The 19,027-nt window shown below is 43.0% G+C and overlaps 1 protein-coding gene across 3 annotated transcripts in view; it reads left to right on the top strand.

Annotated features, from left to right (window-relative positions):
• The window catches only part of ALG5 (ALG5 dolichyl-phosphate beta-glucosyltransferase), a 45,936-nt gene that overhangs the window by 14,759 nt on the left and 12,150 nt on the right, over positions 1–19,027 (top strand). For all 3 annotated transcript variants that reach the window (XM_037800268.1, XM_037800269.1, XM_037800270.1), the window contains 3 exons: positions 174–287; positions 10,353–10,412; positions 14,838–14,989. In XM_037800268.1, coding sequence (XP_037656196.1) covers positions 174–287; positions 10,353–10,412; positions 14,838–14,989 — 326 coding nt within the window. The remainder of the gene's footprint in view (positions 1–173; positions 288–10,352; positions 10,413–14,837; positions 14,990–19,027) is intronic.

Below are 19,027 nucleotides of genomic sequence, written 5' to 3' on the forward strand. Positions count from 1 at the left end.
TTTAGAAAGATCTTATCAGTGTCATTTGTATTCAGTGAACTTTGGCCTCCTGCCATTGCCCACCTAAGATTTCATTCTGAGATGTTTTTAATTTAAGCAAAACAAACAAAACTGTCATTGAATTTAACCTTAAATTTCAGCAGATTTCTTTTACTTGAAATTTTTTAATACAGGGTGTATTCAGTTCTCGAGGAGAAAAAATCCTTATGGCAGACGCTGATGGAGCCACAAAGTTTCCAGATATTGAGAAATTAGAAAAAGGACTGAATGACCTACAGCCTTGGCCTGTAAGTATAAGAGTATACTTAAAGCGTCAAAATTCAAGAACACAGAGAATTTAAAGTGAATCTAAAGTGAAATTAAAAGAGAATTTACCTGTATGTTAAAAGTTGGGGGTTTTGTGGGTATGAGAGCTAATCATTTTGTTCTGAACATTCAACTGATCTTCTGAGATTCACTGTGAGAGTTATTTACTTTAAATTCTGGTTCTCTCTCTCTTGATTTCTAATTGTTTATTGTCTGCCAAAAGTCTAATATTTATTATACATCTTTAGTTAAGGCTTTTATTTAAAAGTATGAGTAGAGACTTCCAGGTAAAGATGGTGAAATGTAACTGGGTCACAGAATATTACTTTGATGAAACAAATAAAAAATAGTTTAAACAAAAACCCAGTCCCCTTGCAAAAAAATAAAATAAAAATCACGAGCAGCAACCACACAAAAAAAGATAATATGCAGCTTTATACCATAAATTCAAAAAGTAGAGTTTGAGGAAAGAAAGAAAATCTTGGTGCCATTTCTACCTTTCAAAAGCCATTGAGAGAAAGAATGTGAATTTACCAAATCTGAGCTTTTTTACCAATTACTTCCCGCTTTGGAAAGAATCACCTGAGAAGCACCTTGGGCAGCCTTGGAGAATACACCACCCGGCTGCCTTCCGTCACCCGAGGAATTCAGCAGAAGTGGGGAGAGGGCCCCAGGCTAAGCTGGGGCACAGTTCCCTGGGCACGTGGCCCCTGCCTGAGGAGAGCCTCCTGTGCAGGGCACTCGGCAACGTCCGGCAGCACCAGGAGTCCAGGGAGCCCAGCAAAGCCACACGGCCTCACAGGGCCCACCCTGCTCAGGTCGTGGAAGTCTCATTCAGAGGGGAAGGAAGTGGGTCTCGGAGAGTTCACCTGCACCTCGGAGAGCTGCCCACACTAACTGAGCATGACAAAACGAAAAGAAATAAATGGCAGCTACACCAAGATTATTGGAAAAAAAAAAAAAGATTCATACATAGTGACCTAAACCCTGTCTGAAAGATGATGTAATCCAAGGAAAAGGAAAAATTGCATGTCTTTTGGCTAAGGAGTTAATACTTAATGAAATAAGAATTCAGTAACGAAAGGGTTCAAAGGAGAGGTGCTGAAGCAATAGAAGGGAAATTACAGAAATAAGGAATTTTTTTAAGGAACTGATTGACATCTCTTGTAAAGAAGCACAAGAAGTTTCTCTTATTTTTGTTCTTTTGTCAAATTCAAATACAATTGGATGGAAACTTATTTAAAACGAAATATATAATTCCTTTATTTTTATTTTTTTAAGGTAGTTTTATTCACATACCATACAAGCTATCCAATATGTACAATCAGTGGCTCTCAGTGTAATCACAGAGTTGTGCTTATGTAGTTCCATGTTTATGAAATTACTTCTTTCCAGTCTTCTCTCTGTATGCACAGAGGAGGGGCACACCTTAGCGGGTAAGTAGGATGACGGGGGTGAATTCTTGGTGATTATTAAATTTTCTGGCTGTTTGAGTTTAGGTTTTGCATATGTGCTTTGCTTTCTTCTATTGTTTGTTTTTTGTTACAATGAAGACATTATTTTAATAAAAATAAATAGTAGTTATTCCCAAATTATGTGTGTGTACGTATACACTACTAAGTACTTAACCTGATAACCTATAAATTTCTAGTGTTTTAAAAATATTTTCCCATAAGTATTCTATAAAATATCTTGTATATTTAATTTCATGGTTTGTGAAGTCTGTTTCTTCCCCCCAACACTGCCCATTCCCTTTTCTTTCTAGCAGTGACTTTTTAAAAAATACTAAGTTAATTAACTAATACAATTCTTAAAAGACTTAGCTGTGAAAATATCCCTTATTCCTGTGCTGTCTAGAACGAGCCACACGTGGCTATTTAAATTAATTAAAATTAAATAAAATTTAAATTTTGCCTCCTGGGGCTCACTAGCCACATTTCAAGTACTTTAAAGTTTTGTGTGGGTACAGGGTACTTGGTTGTGTGGCACAGAGCGGGCATTTCAATCCTTGCAGAAAGTTCTGTGGCCAGTGCCCCCTTCCACCTGAAGATAGAAAATTATTGGCTGTGTTACATGTTCTCCCCTACTAGGAAGTGTCTTTCCCCTTCCACCTCTTAGTAAATTGTGATATACTGAGTAAAAAGAAAAATCCAGTTGGTGCAGTTAATTGAGTTTGATCTCCTCGTTCTCTCCTTAGGACCTACCGAGATTTGATCAGTGTTTCTCCTGCTTTATCCCTCTAGCTTCAGGAGCCAGGAGTGGGAGAGAGGGTGGAAGGCGACATTGTTAGCAGCTGACTTTATGCCTCTTTACCATAGGCATTTACATGGGAAGATGTAAATGCTTGAACTAAAGTTAGTGCATGGGGCATTCAATAAACAGAAAAATCTGAACTTGTGACTCCAATTCCCTCTGTACTTACAACCCTACTCACTGTATTGCTACGATAAATATTAAGTGCTTTAGAGAATTGTAGCATATGATTAAGCTGCTAATCTACGGCCTTGGTTTTATAGTTAGGGTTAGGGTTATCAGTGTAAATCATATGATGCTTTGGAGGAAGTGGAAAGGAAGCAGATAAACAAGTGATAGGCAGGTAAAGTTCCAAAATTCATAGCCTGGGGGTCAAACCAGTGAAAAATATTTTTGAAGTGGGACTCCTGTCTGCTCATGACTGACAGAATTTGTAAAGTCACACGGCTCTTAGTTTGGAAATTCACACTCAGAAACGAACTGTGTACCAGACCTCCTCACTTCTGATGCCGGTTGCAAGTTTGGGACTCCCCAAGATCTCACTACTAGAGGGACTCCCAGAGCTCACTGAAAGCTGTTCTCACGGTTATGGCTTATGCCAGCGAAGGGGGGCAGACTGAAATCAGCCGAGGGAAGGGACACGTGGGGCAGAGGCTGGGGTTACTCCCCGGCAGCGAGCTAACCCCGCTGTGTGGCCGGCTCGGGGAGCTCTGGGCGCCGTGTGTGCAGAGCCCTTCCTGGGGCAGGTCCTCAAGCTCTGTCTTGGATCTTAAATATTCTCATTTCAGACATATTAACAGCAAGCTTAGCTTTCAGATTTTTAAAGCCACAAATGATTGAGGCAACAGGTATGAGAGTTGGTAGAATTACATTTTAAAAAATTGTAGGAAGCTGGTATTAACCAGACATGCTCAGGCCAGTCTGTAGCAATTTCTTACTAACAACCCTGAATCATCAAAAAATGTTCCTCTGCCTTCAGTATAGTCATCCTTGGCCAGTTAAGGTTTTGGTACACCATTTCATGGTTTGGTTGTTTCCGTAAACAGAAGAACATGACAGTTACTGCTGTCCTTTTTTGTGGACCTCGTGGGGAAAGATCCATTTATGTTTCACCCTCTCAATATGTGGGTAATAGACCGGGCCTCTAAACCAGAGCCCTTCACTTCCAAAATCATTTGTTTTTTTTAGACCAGGCAGTTACTCATGCATTTTGTTACAATCTTCATGAAAATCAAAGAAGAGAGGATACAAGAACAAAAGGCAAGGCTGTCTTGAAAATGTTAAAAATAAAGTAAGAGGTAGAGTGCACATAACAAAACTCTCAGAACCGGTCCCCGCAGATCACAGAGCTGCTGCCACGCGTTCCCCAGACAGCTGAAGGCAGTGCAAAACAGGCGTGCCCTTGAGCGAGCGCTCGGGGCCAGCACGTCCAGCTCGGCAGTGGTGTTCTAGCAGGGGACAAGGGACGGGTGGGGAGGACTGGGGGGTTTGCGAGCTGTGTGAGGTCTCTGCCGCAGGATTCTCCTCTCCTCCCTCTTCCTCCTCCACAGCCGCTAAGCTTCCTTGTTGACAGGCTGCTCAGAAACCGGCAGCAGTGGGATATGGCCATAGTTTACCAACCCCTTTCCTGGACCATGACAACCGTGATCTTAACCATAACTTAGGTTAACCACAGAAACACTCAGAAACTTAATATCCCCAAGGTTGTGAAGAGAAAATACTCTTTATTTTAAAGGTAGGAAAATATATAAGGTTTTAAAATGACCTATGTCTAGAAGGATTAAAAGTTTGGTTCTTAAAGAGCTATTTTGTGGGAAATTGGCTCATTGGGAACAGTTCATGTCTAGTGATGAGACAGAATCTGGATAAGTATCCTGTGAAATACTCATTGCTCTGTGTCCCGCTGTGGAGTGAGCATCACTGGAAGAGGGGCCTCGTCACCGCTTCCCCACTGCTGAGGACAGTGCCAGGCAAATAGATGATCAAAGATATTTGTGAAGCTGATGAATGTGACTGTGTAATTTCTAAGGGGACAGCCACATGGTACCTTAAAAATTGCAGTCATAAATGGTGCCCAAAAGGGAGTATATGGCTAAAGCCTGGGTTTGAATCCCACTGACCTGGGGCAGGGTAACCAGTTGACCTCAGTTTCGTCTTCTGTGGCAGGTGGAGAGTGAAGTAAGAAAAGGCACGTTGAGTGTTTAGCTTTCAGCACTTGTAACCAGTGCTCTAGCTGTGACCAAGTCTTGGCCCTTGTTTTCTCCATCAGAACTGTTGTCAGTATTACCGTTTACATTGATGTAAGTTGGATCTGCCTAATTCTTCTAGTCTGTTCCTTCTTGCCAGTGAATCATGAGAGAATACTTAAGTGAAAAGTACTAGGAAAGAGATTCTGGACAAGCACCTGTTTCTAGAGAATAATGTGTGTGTGTGTGTGTGTGTGTGTGTGTGTGTGTGTGTGTATTCAATTACCACTGAAATCCAGCTGTCATAGTAACTTAGTCACTTTAAAAAACCATGAGGAGCTCAGATATATTCAGAATGAGACCTGGGGCTGGAGGAGTTTGCGTCAGCACCTCAGTGAGGGTGGTGGTCCCAGGACCCGGAGGTGGGCTCACAGTGGGGTGTCAAGGCTCGCGGTTCCTCTAGGAGCCAACACTGTTCCTCGCAGCCACAGTGATCCCACTGAATGGCAGCTGTGAGGACGGCATGGACCGGCTACCTGAAGAAGTGAGCTTGGAGCAGCTGCCCCCTCCTGCCTCCTCCAGCAGTGAGAAATCCAAGCTCCAGAACTCAAACGATCACATTCTTCAAGACCTAGAATTTCTGGAGCAAAAGGGTGGCAGGCCAGTGATGTGGAGCTTCAGGCCAGCATGCTGGCTGAGGCCAGTCGCAGCCCGCCCCTGCTCCCGGAAGCCTAGCATCCACCAGGGCTGGCCTGCACCTGTGGCTTTCAGGGGCACATCTTCGAGAAGCCACCTGACTGGGGACATAGCAGGGGCCACAACACCCAGCTTGGGCCAGGGGCCTCCACCACAGTACATGGAAGCCTGGGCCCTATGCACTCAGGCAAGCTGCCAGAGGGGCTTCGGTGTTCTTGCAGCCCCCCGTTGCCCATTCGTGAGCAGTCTGGGTAAGTTGAAGTTGTGCCCATTGCCTGTGGCACAGGGTGGACGTGGCCTCTGAATCCCCCCACTCGGCACTTCCTGGGCCCAGGGAACTCAGGCAAGGGCTCCGGAAGTGCCTCTGCTTCACCTCGTGCAGGACCTGTGCTTGGGCCAGGAGACAGCAGTGGTGCATTTGTGTTTCCAGAAGGTGGCACCTGGTCTCAGAAACCAGGCAGAGAACATACACCCTGTGCTGGTTTGGAGCTGGCATGAACCCCAGAAAAGGCCCTGTTCTTTTAATCCGTCCCTGTGGGGTCAGACCTGTTGTGGGTGGGGCCTCTGGGTTCAATTGAGAAGTGAACCCCCCGGTCAAGGTGGGTCTTGATCCTTTTACTGGAGCCCTTTATGAGAGCAGAGAGACAGAAAGACCCACAGAAGTCGAAGGAGCCACTGAAGCCAGACGTTGAAAGCAACGAAACCCAGGAGAGAAGGACGAGCAGACGCCAGCCATGTGCCTTCCCAGTGACAGAGGAGTCCCAGATGCCAGCAGCCTCTCTTCAGAGAAGGTATTCTCTTGTTGGTGCCTTAATTTGGACATTTTCATGGCCTTGTAAAAGCCAGCCCATTTCTGGTATGTTGCGTTTCGGCAGCTTTAGCAAACTGGAACACCCCCGGGGCCTCTCCAGAGGTGTGTGTTCCATGACCCCCGCTGTGGCCCTGTGCAGAGCTGACTGCTGGGCAGTGATGATGTGAAAGTGAGCTGGGGGACAGGACTGCCCTCGGGGCTCCAGTAGCGCTGGTGGAAGGGAAGACTCAGGACAGCTTTTCAGAGTGCAGCAAGGTGAGAGGGTCCTTGGGTGTGTAAGGAGCAGGGACAGCAACGCCGAGAGGGAATCCGAGCCGTGTGCCTTCTGGAGAAGAGCAGGATGGCTTTGTCCGAGTCCTGAGTGGGAAGGAGCTGCCCTGTACCCCTCGATGTCCATGTGTGTGGACAAGCTCTGCTGGCGATGCCACCACGTCCACCCGGAGGAGCCGGTGCACCCACTCGGCCACCCGCAGGCAGTGAGGACCGAGACTGGGGCAGCAGCGTAACACGGGCCAGAAGACCCCGTCCAGGTGACCTCGGGGCACAGCCAAGGACAGTCTGTGGAGACCGCCATTGGCAGCCCCAGCGGGGCTGTCTGCCCCAGTCGTCCCCCAGGACTCACCGCCCTCCCAGTCCGTGTGGCGAAGGTCAGCCTGCTGGAGTGGGCTCCAGTTTGCAGCGGCCTCCATGTTCGTGAAGCTCAGGTGTGGCAGCCAGGTGTGACGGGGTCCAGACCCTTGTCCCTGATACCAGCCAAAGGGCTCTGGCACATTGCAGACCGAGAGCAGGGAGGCCACTGCCAGACCCCATATTCCAGCACAGTGCAGACCCCGAGCAGGGCACCCGCTGCCCGGCCCCCCACATTCCAACACTCCTCACGTTCCCTCATTTTGCTCCTGTGCTGTCCACAGTAGACGTGCTTGCTTTCTCTGCCATTCTCCCAAGGAGCCTGGTGGGCATTTGATGTGAGGGCTGGCTGCTGGGTGCCTTGTTCTCGCCTTAAAGCCAGCGTCCGGGAAGTCCGCCCTCCCTGGGATGCAGCGCGCCAAACCGAGTGTGCAGTCAGGATGGAGCCTTCGAGAGCCGGGGTGGAGAGGTGAGCACCTTTTCGTAAAATCGAAGCTGGAGCACAGATGCCTTGGCCTCTAGTTTGTCATCCATTTGATAGACAGCACAGTGGCCAGAAGGAGCGTTTTTTAAAAAAAGAATCAGACTATTTCTACGTAACGGTTTCTAACATGAGCAGTTTTTAAAACAAGAATATCCTTCATTCCTGGAGAACAGCCGACGTGGGAGTTCTTTAGGTCACTTCCCTCTGGTCCCGAGGTAAGGCTCAGGGCTCCGGTTCTGACGTCCCAACGCCTCAGGTGCGTGAAACTCTTAAAAGCTCTTAGGGACTTAGGCTGGGAAAAATGAGATTTTAAATGAAAACTTGTGGAGTTGATGGATCAGATTACAAGTGTATTTGTGATTTTGGTAACTTTAAAATTGCCATCCTCAGAGCGTGAGATGATAGGGTTTGATTTGTGTTTCTCTTGGTATGGGGAAGATCCAGGCTCTTTTCGTTTGTCTCAGAGCTGTTGTCGTTTCCTCTCTGTAGCCTCTCTGCTCATATCCATTGTCTCTTTTTCAGCTGGGTTCTTTGTATTTTTCTTTATGATTTCAGGGCCACTTAATGCGTTTTGGAAATTCAGCTTTTGTCTATAATATGAATTGGAAATATCCCCCTCCCCCCAGTTTGTCTTTTAACTTTGAAAATAGTTGAGTTTTTGTTGCTGTTATTTTGGCACACAATATCTATATTTTTAATTTTATGGTCAAATTGACCTCTTTTCTTCTGGATTTTGTATACTTGAACCCTTCTTACTTTGAGATCATTTTAAAAATGTTTCCTAATATTTTATGTTTAAATCTTTGATGTATTGTGGATATATCCCAGTACTCAAGATGAGGCTCAAGTCTAATTTATTTTGTTTTCCAAGTGGCTGTCAGGCTGTCCCACACCTTTTTCCAACTGTTCGCCTTTTCCTGTGGGCATAAAATGTCCTCTCTGTGCTGGTCTGAGTACCCATTTGTTTTGGAATGTGTTTCCGATCTTCTCAACTGTTGTCTGTGGATTTGTCATTATTGTAGCTTTCAAATGGAGTTTTATATCCTTTGGGGTTAGTCCTTCCTCAGTCTTAGAATTCTCCTGGCTCTTCTTGGTCCTTTATTTTTCCATATTAGCTCTAAAATCAGCTTGTCCAGTTCAATTAAAAATTCTTTTGTTTTTTTTATTACTATGGCCTTAAATTTACAGATTAATTAGGGAGCATTGGCTTTTTTGTGCCATCCTTGCATCTTCTCATCCATCCGAATAACCTCTGTGTGTTGTATTCCTTTTTTTCTCTCAGTAGCATCTAAATGTTTTATTTATGTCTTGCCACATTTCTTGTAAGGTTTATTTCTGGATTTTTCTTTTTAATTGGTGTTATAAATGCATCTTTTCTTCCATTTTATCTTCTGATTATTGTTTATACATTTGAAGGCTAAAGTTTTATGTGTATTAATGTTTTGCCCACTCATTTTTTTTTTTTTTAATTCTCTTATTGTTTGTATAGCTTTTCGGTTGATTTTCATGGATTTTCCAGGTATATTATTGTGCCGGCTTGAATGTACTATGTCCCCCAAAACACTGTTTTCTTTGATGTAATCTTGTGTGGGCAGATGTATCAGTGTTGATTAGATTGTAATTCTTTGAGTGTTTCTATGGAGATGTGCCCCACCCAGCTGTGGGTGAAGACTGATTGGATAATTTCCATGGAGGTGTTACACCACCCATTCAGGGTGGGTCTAAATTAAATCACTGGAGCCATATAAATGAGCTGAGAGACAGAAGGAACTCAGTGCAGCTGTCAGTGACATTTTGAAGAGCAACTGAGAGTGATGTTTTGAAGAGGAGCTACAGCCAAGAGGGACACTTTAAAGAAAGCAGTGGAACTGAGAGAGGAGCTGCAGCTTACAGAGACTGTAACTGTGTGTTCTAGTTTGCTAATGCTGCCGGAATGCAAAACACCAGAGATGGATTGGCTTTTATAAAAGGGGTTTATATGGTTACACAGTTACAGTCTTAAAGCCATAAGGTGTCCAAGGTAACACATCAGCAATCGGGTACCTTCACTGGAGGATAGCCAATGGTGTCCGGAAAATCTCTGTTAGCTGGGAAGGCACATGGCTGGTGTCTACTCCAAAGTTCTGGTTTCAAAATGGCTTTCTCCCAGGACATTCCTCTCTAGGCTGCAGTTCCTCAAAAACATCACTCTTAGTTGCACTTGGGGTATTTGTCCTCTCTTAGCTTCTCCGGAGCAAGAGTCTGCTTTCAAAATGTTATCTGCAGCTCCTGTGCTTTCTTCAAAGTGTCCCTCTTGGCTGTAGCTCCTCCTCAAAATGTTTTTCACAGCTGCACTGAGTTTCCTCTGCCCGTCAGCTCATTTATATGGCTCCGCTGATCAAGGCCCACCCTGAATGGGCGGGGCCACGCCTCCATGGAAATTATCTCATCAGAGTCATCACCTATAGCTGGGTGGGGCATGTCTCCACAAAAACACTCAAAGAATTACAGTCTAATCAACACTGATAACATCTGCCTACACAAGATTACGTCAAAGATAATGGCATTTGGGGGACACAATATATTCAAACTGGCACACTGTGTAACCATATAAACCCCCTTTTATAAAAGCCAATCCATTTCTGGTGTTTTGTGTTCCAGCAGCATTAGCAAACTAGAACAATTATCATATCATCTACAGATAACCTTTTCTTTGTAATGTCATTAATTTTGTTCTGGTCTAATTATATTGGTATATTGTCTTTTTTTAGTCAGAAAAATATTTAAAGATATGAATTCTGAGCTGTTACATGCCCCTTCTGTTTAGCCCTAAATAGTATCTGATCAGGTTTCCTGAGGCTGCACACATTCCAAATTCCTCAATAAAACTTTTGAAAGCGTTTAATGTTTCTCTATCAGCCTCCAAAAATGAAACGTTCACTTTGAAAATCAATATTTTTATTAATGATATTTAATTATCAAAAAATGATTTTATTGCTTTTTTCCTCAGGATCAAATGGCTATCGCATGTGGATCTCGAGCTCACTTGGAAAAAGAATCAGTTGCCCAGGTGAGACTTTTATTAACTGTCATGGACCATCAGTTTTTCCTTTTTCACTTTTACAGTACATTGACAAGAAATAGATTTCCATGTTTAGTCTGTTAAAAATGAGTTTCCTTTCAAAAGAAAAGAAAATAGTATTTTTTTATTTCAGAAGTTGATGAAGAATTGGCACATTTAAGAATTTTTTTTAAGAGGGTACAAACAGAATGTGGATTTCTTTTTTTAATTTTATTTTAAGACGCTATAAGGCATACTTCTATAAATGATTCCTTTTTAAACCAGTCATCTTACCTTTAGTTTTTTTCGTTTTGGCACACTTAAGTGATATATTTTGAGTTTCGCTTAAATTCACTTTTTTTTTTTTTTAAACTTTGTTCCTTTTGGAAAAGCACTATATCTTAAAATTTGAAAGTAGTTTTTGACTGCCTATTTTAGGGTATAAAACATCTCTGAAGATGTTAGATTCCTCATTTTGTAATTTATAGACTATGCTGGAAAAGCTGGAGTAACTTGGAGGGGAAACATCTTATTAAGGAATTATTCTCTGCAATTTTTAAAACCACTTTTTCACTTTAAAATGTAGGTCTAGTGTAGCAAGACTAGTAATTCCCCATTAGATTCTCAACGGTTTGTCTACTAGAGTGGTCAGAGAGCTGAAAGAATAAAACAGTATTTTTCAAGATGTGGTCAAAATTATCTGGGGAGTCTTTTTTTAAATGCGTATTCCCCAGCCCATCCCAGACACACTGAATCAGGCCCAGGGGTGGGACCAAGAATGGGCATTTTAACAATTTCCCAGGCCACCCTTGTGTGCTCTAAAGCTTGAGAACCTGTAGAATAAAATGCTGGACCTTCCTACAAGGATTCTGAAGTAGCAAACGAAGAAATTGTAATTTTTTTCCCCAAAGTATTCTGATAGCAGTCACAAAACTTCTTAAGTATTGTGTTCATGTGTGAAACCTAGACAACTCCTCCTTGTAGAAAAAAATTATTTTAACATCCTCAGCATCTATCCCAGTGGCTTATATATGCTATGGACTCTCAGTGTTACTTGAAAAACGTTGATCTCTTATCTATAGAAAATATCACGCTCCTAGAAATTTAAAATTGAAGGAGACCTTCGAGACTAGCTGGTCCAATCTCGTCACTCTGCCAAGGCACAGGGGGTAAAAAAGGGATGTTGAGCACAACGTTATTTATCATTATAATATGCTAAGTGCCCAACAATAAGAAATACAGGTATATCCCCTAGATGAAATACTATGCGGCCAGTAATACTGATGATAATGAAGACCTTATAATAACATGGGGAAGCATCTAAGATATCAGGTTGTATTAAAAAAAAGAAGAGAATAATATTGTGAATATGGTATAATTATCTGTGTAAAAATAACTGAAAACAAAAACACTTAATGAAAAGAGACCAATGTTAATATGATGTTTTTATGAGTAAATGTGTTCCTTTTTAAAAAATATATTAATGGGGGAAAGGGTAATCTATGTGATGAAGAAAGCAGATAGATTGAAGAACTGGGAAGCAAGCAGCCAGGTAGGAAGCTGTTGAAGTCCACTTGACGTGAGTAGCTGGGTCCTGTACTATAGGTGACAGTAGAAGGGAACCATGTTTTTTTTTGTTTGTTTTTTTAATAGTGCAAAAAATTCTTTTCACTTAGAACCTCCCTTAGTTGAAAACTGAATTTTTCCCAGAATTGGTATTTAAATGAGGCCATGCCATGGTCTAGATCTTTTACCTAGGCATCAGGCCTGTGTATTTGTGATTTATCTTGTCATCCACCTCTCCCTCCCTCCATCTCTAAAACCTAGAGATTGGTTTTGTGCTCCAAGTCCCCCAGAACTGGCCTCCGCTCTGTAAAAGGAGTGAACTGACTCACTGCCTACAGGTCAGCACATCCCTGCCCTGGTGCCACGTGTAGCTGCTGCCCCGTTATTGTTCACGCCTGGTCAGTCCTCGAAGGGGCACAGTCGGCACCTTCCCCTCCCTCGGAGCCTGCTCTGCTGCAGGGACATAAGCTGGGCATGGGGATCTATCTGTGGATGGTGAGGAAATTACAGAGGAACTGGGTGATCGGGGCCGTATGCAGCTGCTGCAGTAGCTGATTGGGACGATGCCCAAGTCCTCTTTCCTAAATGCATCTACCCCCAACCCCAGCTGACGCTCCGTCTGCCTCGCTGCCCTCTTGCAAGACAAAATGTGATTCCGCCCCGACGGGGGCCATGGGCGTTCCCAAATGTGCTCGTGTTCCATGCGTTCTGGATTCCAGGAATGTTACTTTGTCTGGGTGTTCTCGAACTTGTCACTTAAAAAGAATTAAGAAAGAGAATCCTTTAGCGTTCAATTGGGGTCTGCAGTTTTCTTTGAGGAGTCTTTGGTCTGCTCAAGTCTTGCTACTGTCTTTGAACTTATTATTTTAAGTAAGATAATGGAATCACCACTCAGCTTTAATTTTGCTTTTTCATATTTCATAAGCATTAGATTATTGTTACTATTGAAGCAGTGAATGTCTTTTTCCTTCATGTTTTTAACAGTTTCAAAAATTCCTGTGATGCTCCTTATGACATTATTAGCTTAATTTAAATAACTGTCCTATAATATAGTTTTGGATATCTTCTAAATAGTTCCTCTGATTTGTGGTTTACCTTGTTTTGCTTTCAAATATGTTGAAATCAAATAAGTTAAGTCTTCAGGTCAACTTTGTTTTTTAAAAAAAATAGCCATTATCCTAAAATAAATTATTTGTTTTTTTTTTTTTAAATAGCCATTATCCTAAAATAAACAAACAGAAATCTTCTGTTAACATCCAAGCAAACAGTTACAAATACTTTAATTTGGTAACCCACCAAACTCACACTAAAAAGTATTCAGGGAGAATAGTTTATAGATATTATTTTTCTACCTTTTAATTTTTATTTTTCTATCTTTCAATTTCTGTTTGTTTGTTTCCTAAGCATAAATGCTCTTTTGGAGGTTTAATCAGTCAACCAGTATTTATTGGAAGTATTTTATATGGAAGGCACTGAGCAAGCTGTTGTGAGAGTCTCAAAGTATTTTAAGCTGAGGTTTCTGCCCTATCTGCTTAGAGAGGTAAGACATATTTACATGAAAATACAACTAATGATCCTAGGTGATAAATGAGAAGTGTTAGAGCATTTAGAAACAAGTTTGTTTTCCATACCTGACAAGTATTTTATTCTTCCTTCCCTGCCTGCCCTATTTAATACGCAAGTGGAATAATAATTGTGGTCAAGGGGTAAAGTGAGCTTTCAAGCTTTCTTCCTTTATCCAGAAACACTTACTGACTTCCTACTTTAGGGTTGCTAAAGGCTCCTTGAATCTCCATAGTAACCATGTGAGGTAGACATTGTTATTCCTATTTTATAGGTGGACCCTGAGACAGGGACAGTTAACCTTGGCTTGCCCAGGGTCACCCTGCTAATTCGCGGTTCAGGTGTACAAGCACAGGCCTGCTCGGTCCTGCTTTTCCTGCCGTGTTGTGTGGGGTGGTTCCATCCAGAGGTGATAGAAAAAGCCATGTGAATAAAGAAAGATACCAAAGGCTATAATTATAAAAATCAAGAACCAAAAGGAAGAAGGGCCCTTCATTATGCAGTACGGGATGGGGTGTTCTGGATAGACTCATAATAGGTTCCATAATCTCAATATGAAAGTCTTGAATGTATGATATTAATAACCTACTGTTTTTATGTTTTAAGAGTTTTCGATGTTTAGGGAATAATGGAATATCATTACTTACTGTGTTACTACTACCAATAAATTTAATCACTAATAACAATGACTCAGGTGAGATTAAATGGAAGATTGATTCAGTCTAATGTCCAAAATATTTAAGAACTCCATCACTGAGATATATTTAATCAGATATCTGATATGCCTCACTGGAGAGCCTGGTTCTTTGTTGCACACCCCTTGGAGGGTGACGTTTCTAGCCTGCAAGTCTGTGACATTCTGCTGCACCTCTTCTATCAATACCCCCGTTAGGTAGTATTGAATTTCAGGTTCAAATCTTAAGATTTTGTGGTTCCATTATATTCTGATCACTGTCACTTTTGTTGAAACTGCAATGTTTGTGGGACAGGGAGGCATAAAAAATGGGATAAATGAGACACTCTCCTGGCCCCTGGCAGCGCGCAGCCTGTGTCCCCTGTCCTGTCACGAGCACCTCAGGAGGTCAGTGCCTGTGAGTCGGGCGCCTCTGCCCTGCAGGCGGGCAGGGGACATTCCCAGTGTGTCTTCAGTGCCCTCTGCCAGTGGGGCTGAGAGGACTGCGGCCTTCAGGTGCAAGGTCTGCTCAGATGCTTCACGTGAAGATGCAGCTGTGCACAGCCATTTGTGCTCCTTGTCTCCTGTATGGGTAAATGGCAGAGTCACTTTCATTTTGTCTTTGTTTTCAGCGTTCTTACTTCCGTACCCTCCTCATGTATGGGTTCCACTTCCTGGTGTGGTTCCTTTGTGTCAGAGGAATCAGGGACACACAGTGTGGGTTCAAATTACTGACTCGAGAAGCTGCTTCACGGACGTTTTCATCACTGCACATCGAACGATGGTAGGTTCCTAATTGGACTGCGTCTGGTGTGTCTTGTCACACAGCGGTTACTCCCGGGGGTGGAGTCATCCCTGTATTCTCGTAAGGAATGCCAGGTTTGAACAGCCGGCATGTGTGCGTGGAAACTCAACCTGTGCCTTTATACTGTCACTGCGTTGGGTCTTATTTTGCAAATGCCCAAACGCAACATACGGCATCAAGTTGTGTATATTCATCTTAACTGCAGGCAGTATAAATTGAGAGGCCTAAGAACATCTCGTTTCCTTAAGCTTCCTTTTTTCTCCCTTTGAAGAAAGAAAGAACAAGCTAAGAAAGATAGTGACGCAGAATGGGGTTCCAGTCTCTTGTCCTTCCCTGCGCTCTCCTCTCCCGGTCCTTGCCTTCTGCGGGACCCTCCTCCTCAGGACCTGTTCCTGCCCATCACTGTTCTCTCAGCCGCATCTTTCCGTCAGACTTTAAAACAAGTCTGCTTGTCTCGTCATTAAAAGAAACTTTCCCTTGAACCCCTTGCACTCGGTCAGCTCCAGCCCCTGTCTGTTTCCTTTCTGGAAGGCCTGGTCTGTGCTCCATCTCCATTTCCTCACCTCCTGCTCACACCCCACCCCACCTCAACACAGACTTTACCCCAGCCCTTCAGCTAGCATCTGGTGAACGCTCCAGCCTAACCCATCAGCAGACTCAGCACCGCTGAGCTCGGCCTCCTTGAAATGCACTGTTCCCTGGGCACCCTCCACTCCAGGCCCCGCCTCGGAGCTCTCAGCACACGGAAGCCAGAAGCCTGGGAGCCGGCACTGAGGCCCCCAGAGCCCCTGCACAGGTGCAGCCTGCAACAAGGCCTCTCCATCCCCACTACCGCCATCGAGCATAGCCGGCCATGCTGCAGCCTGAGGAGTCTTTCCAAAACTCGGGAGTGTCCAGTCATATTTCCCTCTGGTGCTTAAACTCCATCAGAGCTTCACGGCGCTCGCAGGCCCCTGCCCTGGGCCCGGCGGTGCGTGCAGTCTGGCCCTGGGAGCTGTGCCTGCACACGCGGCCCCTCACTCCCCTTGCCCCCAGCCTCCAGCCTCTCAACTCCTCCTCTTCCCTCGTCTTAGGGCCGGGCCACCTGCCCTGCTGTGTGCCAGGAACTGTCAGTCAGCGGGGCCTCAGGTGATGCACACCTATCATTATAGCAACAAATCAGTTATTTTGTACTGTGTAGGCTTCAGATGAAGTAAGTAAAGTGCTTTATCAACTCAGTTCAGTGCAGGTGTTACTAACAGTATCAACTGGATTAACATGGATTAACATGTTAACAATAAAAATAAATTGCTTTGGAAATGGAACTTTGCCTCAGGTACAGTGAGGGCCAATGAAAACAGTACATGGACATATCTTTTAAATAGGTATATATGCAGTAGGGCATTGATCCTAGTATTGGAGATGTTAGTGATCCCCAGTTCCATCCTCACCACTGAACGTTTTCCTTTTGACTCACTGTGTGCTGGCCTCTGTGGTCCTCAGCAGTTGGGAACCTCTTGGAAGGTTAACATCTTCAATAACTTCCAAGTCAGTAGCGTTTTCTATCCCAGCACTTCTGTGTCTGAGATGGGTCTACTTTTGTAGTCTCTACGACTTTTGTTCAGTTGGCTCCCTGGAAACATGTCCTATTACCCCACCCCACCCCCATTACTTTAAAGAAACTATTGTTTCAAAAGTAAAATTATCATTGGGGTAATTTTTTAATCTTTTTTTCCTAAATTGAAAATTTTTAAGTAGCAGAAAGTTTGTCTTGAAGTTCAGATACATGTTTCTGTTATGTCAAAGAATAAAGTAAACTGATAACTAATGGAATCCAAAATGAGAGACCCTAATTTAAGAAGGCCACCCTACAAACAAAGCCCTCCCTCTGGATTTTAAATTTTTCAACTGGGTATTGTTCCAGAAATAGGGTCACAGAACTAGGTTCTTAGTAGTTTGGAAGGAAGGATTTAGAAATGGAGAACACCATTTTTCATTGTTGAGGGTCTTTTTTCTCCTTGAAATATAAAAGATTAGAATTGATAAACAAAAAATCATGGAGTTTCCCCGTCAGGACTGTTCTACAGCAGCAATGTCCAATATAAATATAGTAAGAGCTACAAAGATGAGCCATATATGTAATTTTAAATTTTCTAGCTGCCTCATCAAAAAAGAAACAGATGAAATTCATTTTACTAACATACTTTAACATAGTATGTCCAGTATATTATCATTTCAACATCAAACCAGTATGAAAATATTAGTGAGCTATTTACATTCCTGTCTTTGGAACGTCTTCAAACCTAGAGCACATCTCAGCTCGGATCCTCTGTAATTCATTTCTCTCACTTGCAGCCACCATAACGGTCAGCACACTTTTAGGGTTTGGTTTGTTTTTTTTTTAAGTTAAAGAATATTACTGGATTTTTTTTCTTTTTAAAAACTTGTGTTGGTGTGCAAGCTTTTCTGAAAATTACTTATTTTGGGCTTTTCAGCCTCTCACATCTCACTTCAGGGTCCATTTATATCTATTTTGTGCCTGTAAAGGAGAAACACCCATCCCTGCATGTCACCAGGCAGAGCAGTGTATGGTTGCCATGGTAACAAGGAATGGTCCCCGGATGGTTTTCACTTACATGCCTTCGGACCTGCACTTCACATCCAGAAAGACCGAAGAACCGTGTGTTTTTTTCCTTATGTGACAGAAGTTGCAGAAAGCAGCTTGTGCATCTATTCCTTATTTCCAGACGAGTGTCACTTTAAACTATTTTTTTTAAGATGTTCTAAAGGTTCATTGAAACTTTTCTCCTAACTTTGAAGAAATTCAAATCAAATAGAGTTTCTAGGTATTAGAAAACAGCAAGGAGTATAGCTGAAATTAAAAGACTATTGGGATCTCTTTGGATATTAAAATTAGGGCATCAGGTATGGGTAATGGTAAATGTCTATTCCCAGAGCTGTGCCTTACCCCCATTCTTTACATTTTCTATCAAGGTAAAATTTGACCCAGTTCAGAGACATTTTAAAAATGGATTCTTTGAAATGTACTTTCTTCCAATAAACACTTCTTATTTTTAATTAGTGTTATTCATGTTTATAATTTAAAGTCAGGTAATTTCATCAGGCTTATAACAAAAGCAGTAGCTCTTGCCCCAACTCTCCCCATCCCAGCTCCTGCTCCAGCCACCTTCACCTCTGCTTTGCTGTTTCTTTGTGGTGTTTGCCTTCATATTTGAAATAATGTATCCATGTAGCTATTTCTCAGTTTTTCAGTTTTAGATATTAACGTCCAAAGTGGTGGAAGTAATTAAACAATGGATGTTTAATTCTCTTGAATTCCCTCATACCCTGCACTTCTCCCCCTTTTGCTTCAGTCAGCGGTCAGCGCTGAACCTCTCTTGTGCGCGGCTGCCTCTCCCGGGGTTTGGTTAGCGCTGTGTCCCCCGCCCCGTCGGGCAGTCGTGCTCCGGCGCCCTGGCAGCAGGGTGTGTGCTCTCACCCCGTGTTGAGACGCGTGAGGTTTATCCGTCTCTTTCCCGGAGCCCTCCCAGCTGCCTGTCCTTCTGGTCGTCCTCTGGCCTGCACAGCTCCTCTTCTCAGTCTCCTTTTGCTTGGTTACACACCTTGTTTAAAAGAGCAAATCCTCCATTAACGTCCTAAAATATAAAAAGAGAGAAACTTGTTGAGACCTTGCATGTCAAAAACCCTCTCTTGTACCCTCACACTTGTTTAATCATTACTGGAAGACCAAAGTTTATAGCTTAGGGTCATTTTTCCTCAGGATTTTGAAAACTTTGCTGTATTGTCTTTGGCATTTGATGCTTCTCTGAGGAATCAGAATTTTTTTTTTAGAGAGAGAGAAGTTGTAGGTTTACAGAAAAATCATGTAGAAAATGCAGACGTCTCCTGTACTCCCATGTTATTAACACCTTGCATTACTGTGGAACATTTGTTACAATTGATGAAAGAATATTATTATAATTGTACTATTAACTAGTCCATGTTCCATAATAGGATTCCCTGTTTGTGTTGTACAGT

This window comes from Choloepus didactylus, chromosome 12, assembly GCF_015220235.1.
Source record: "Choloepus didactylus isolate mChoDid1 chromosome 12, mChoDid1.pri, whole genome shotgun sequence".
In the NCBI taxonomy this organism is placed as follows: Eukaryota; Metazoa; Chordata; class Mammalia; order Pilosa; family Megalonychidae; genus Choloepus; species Choloepus didactylus.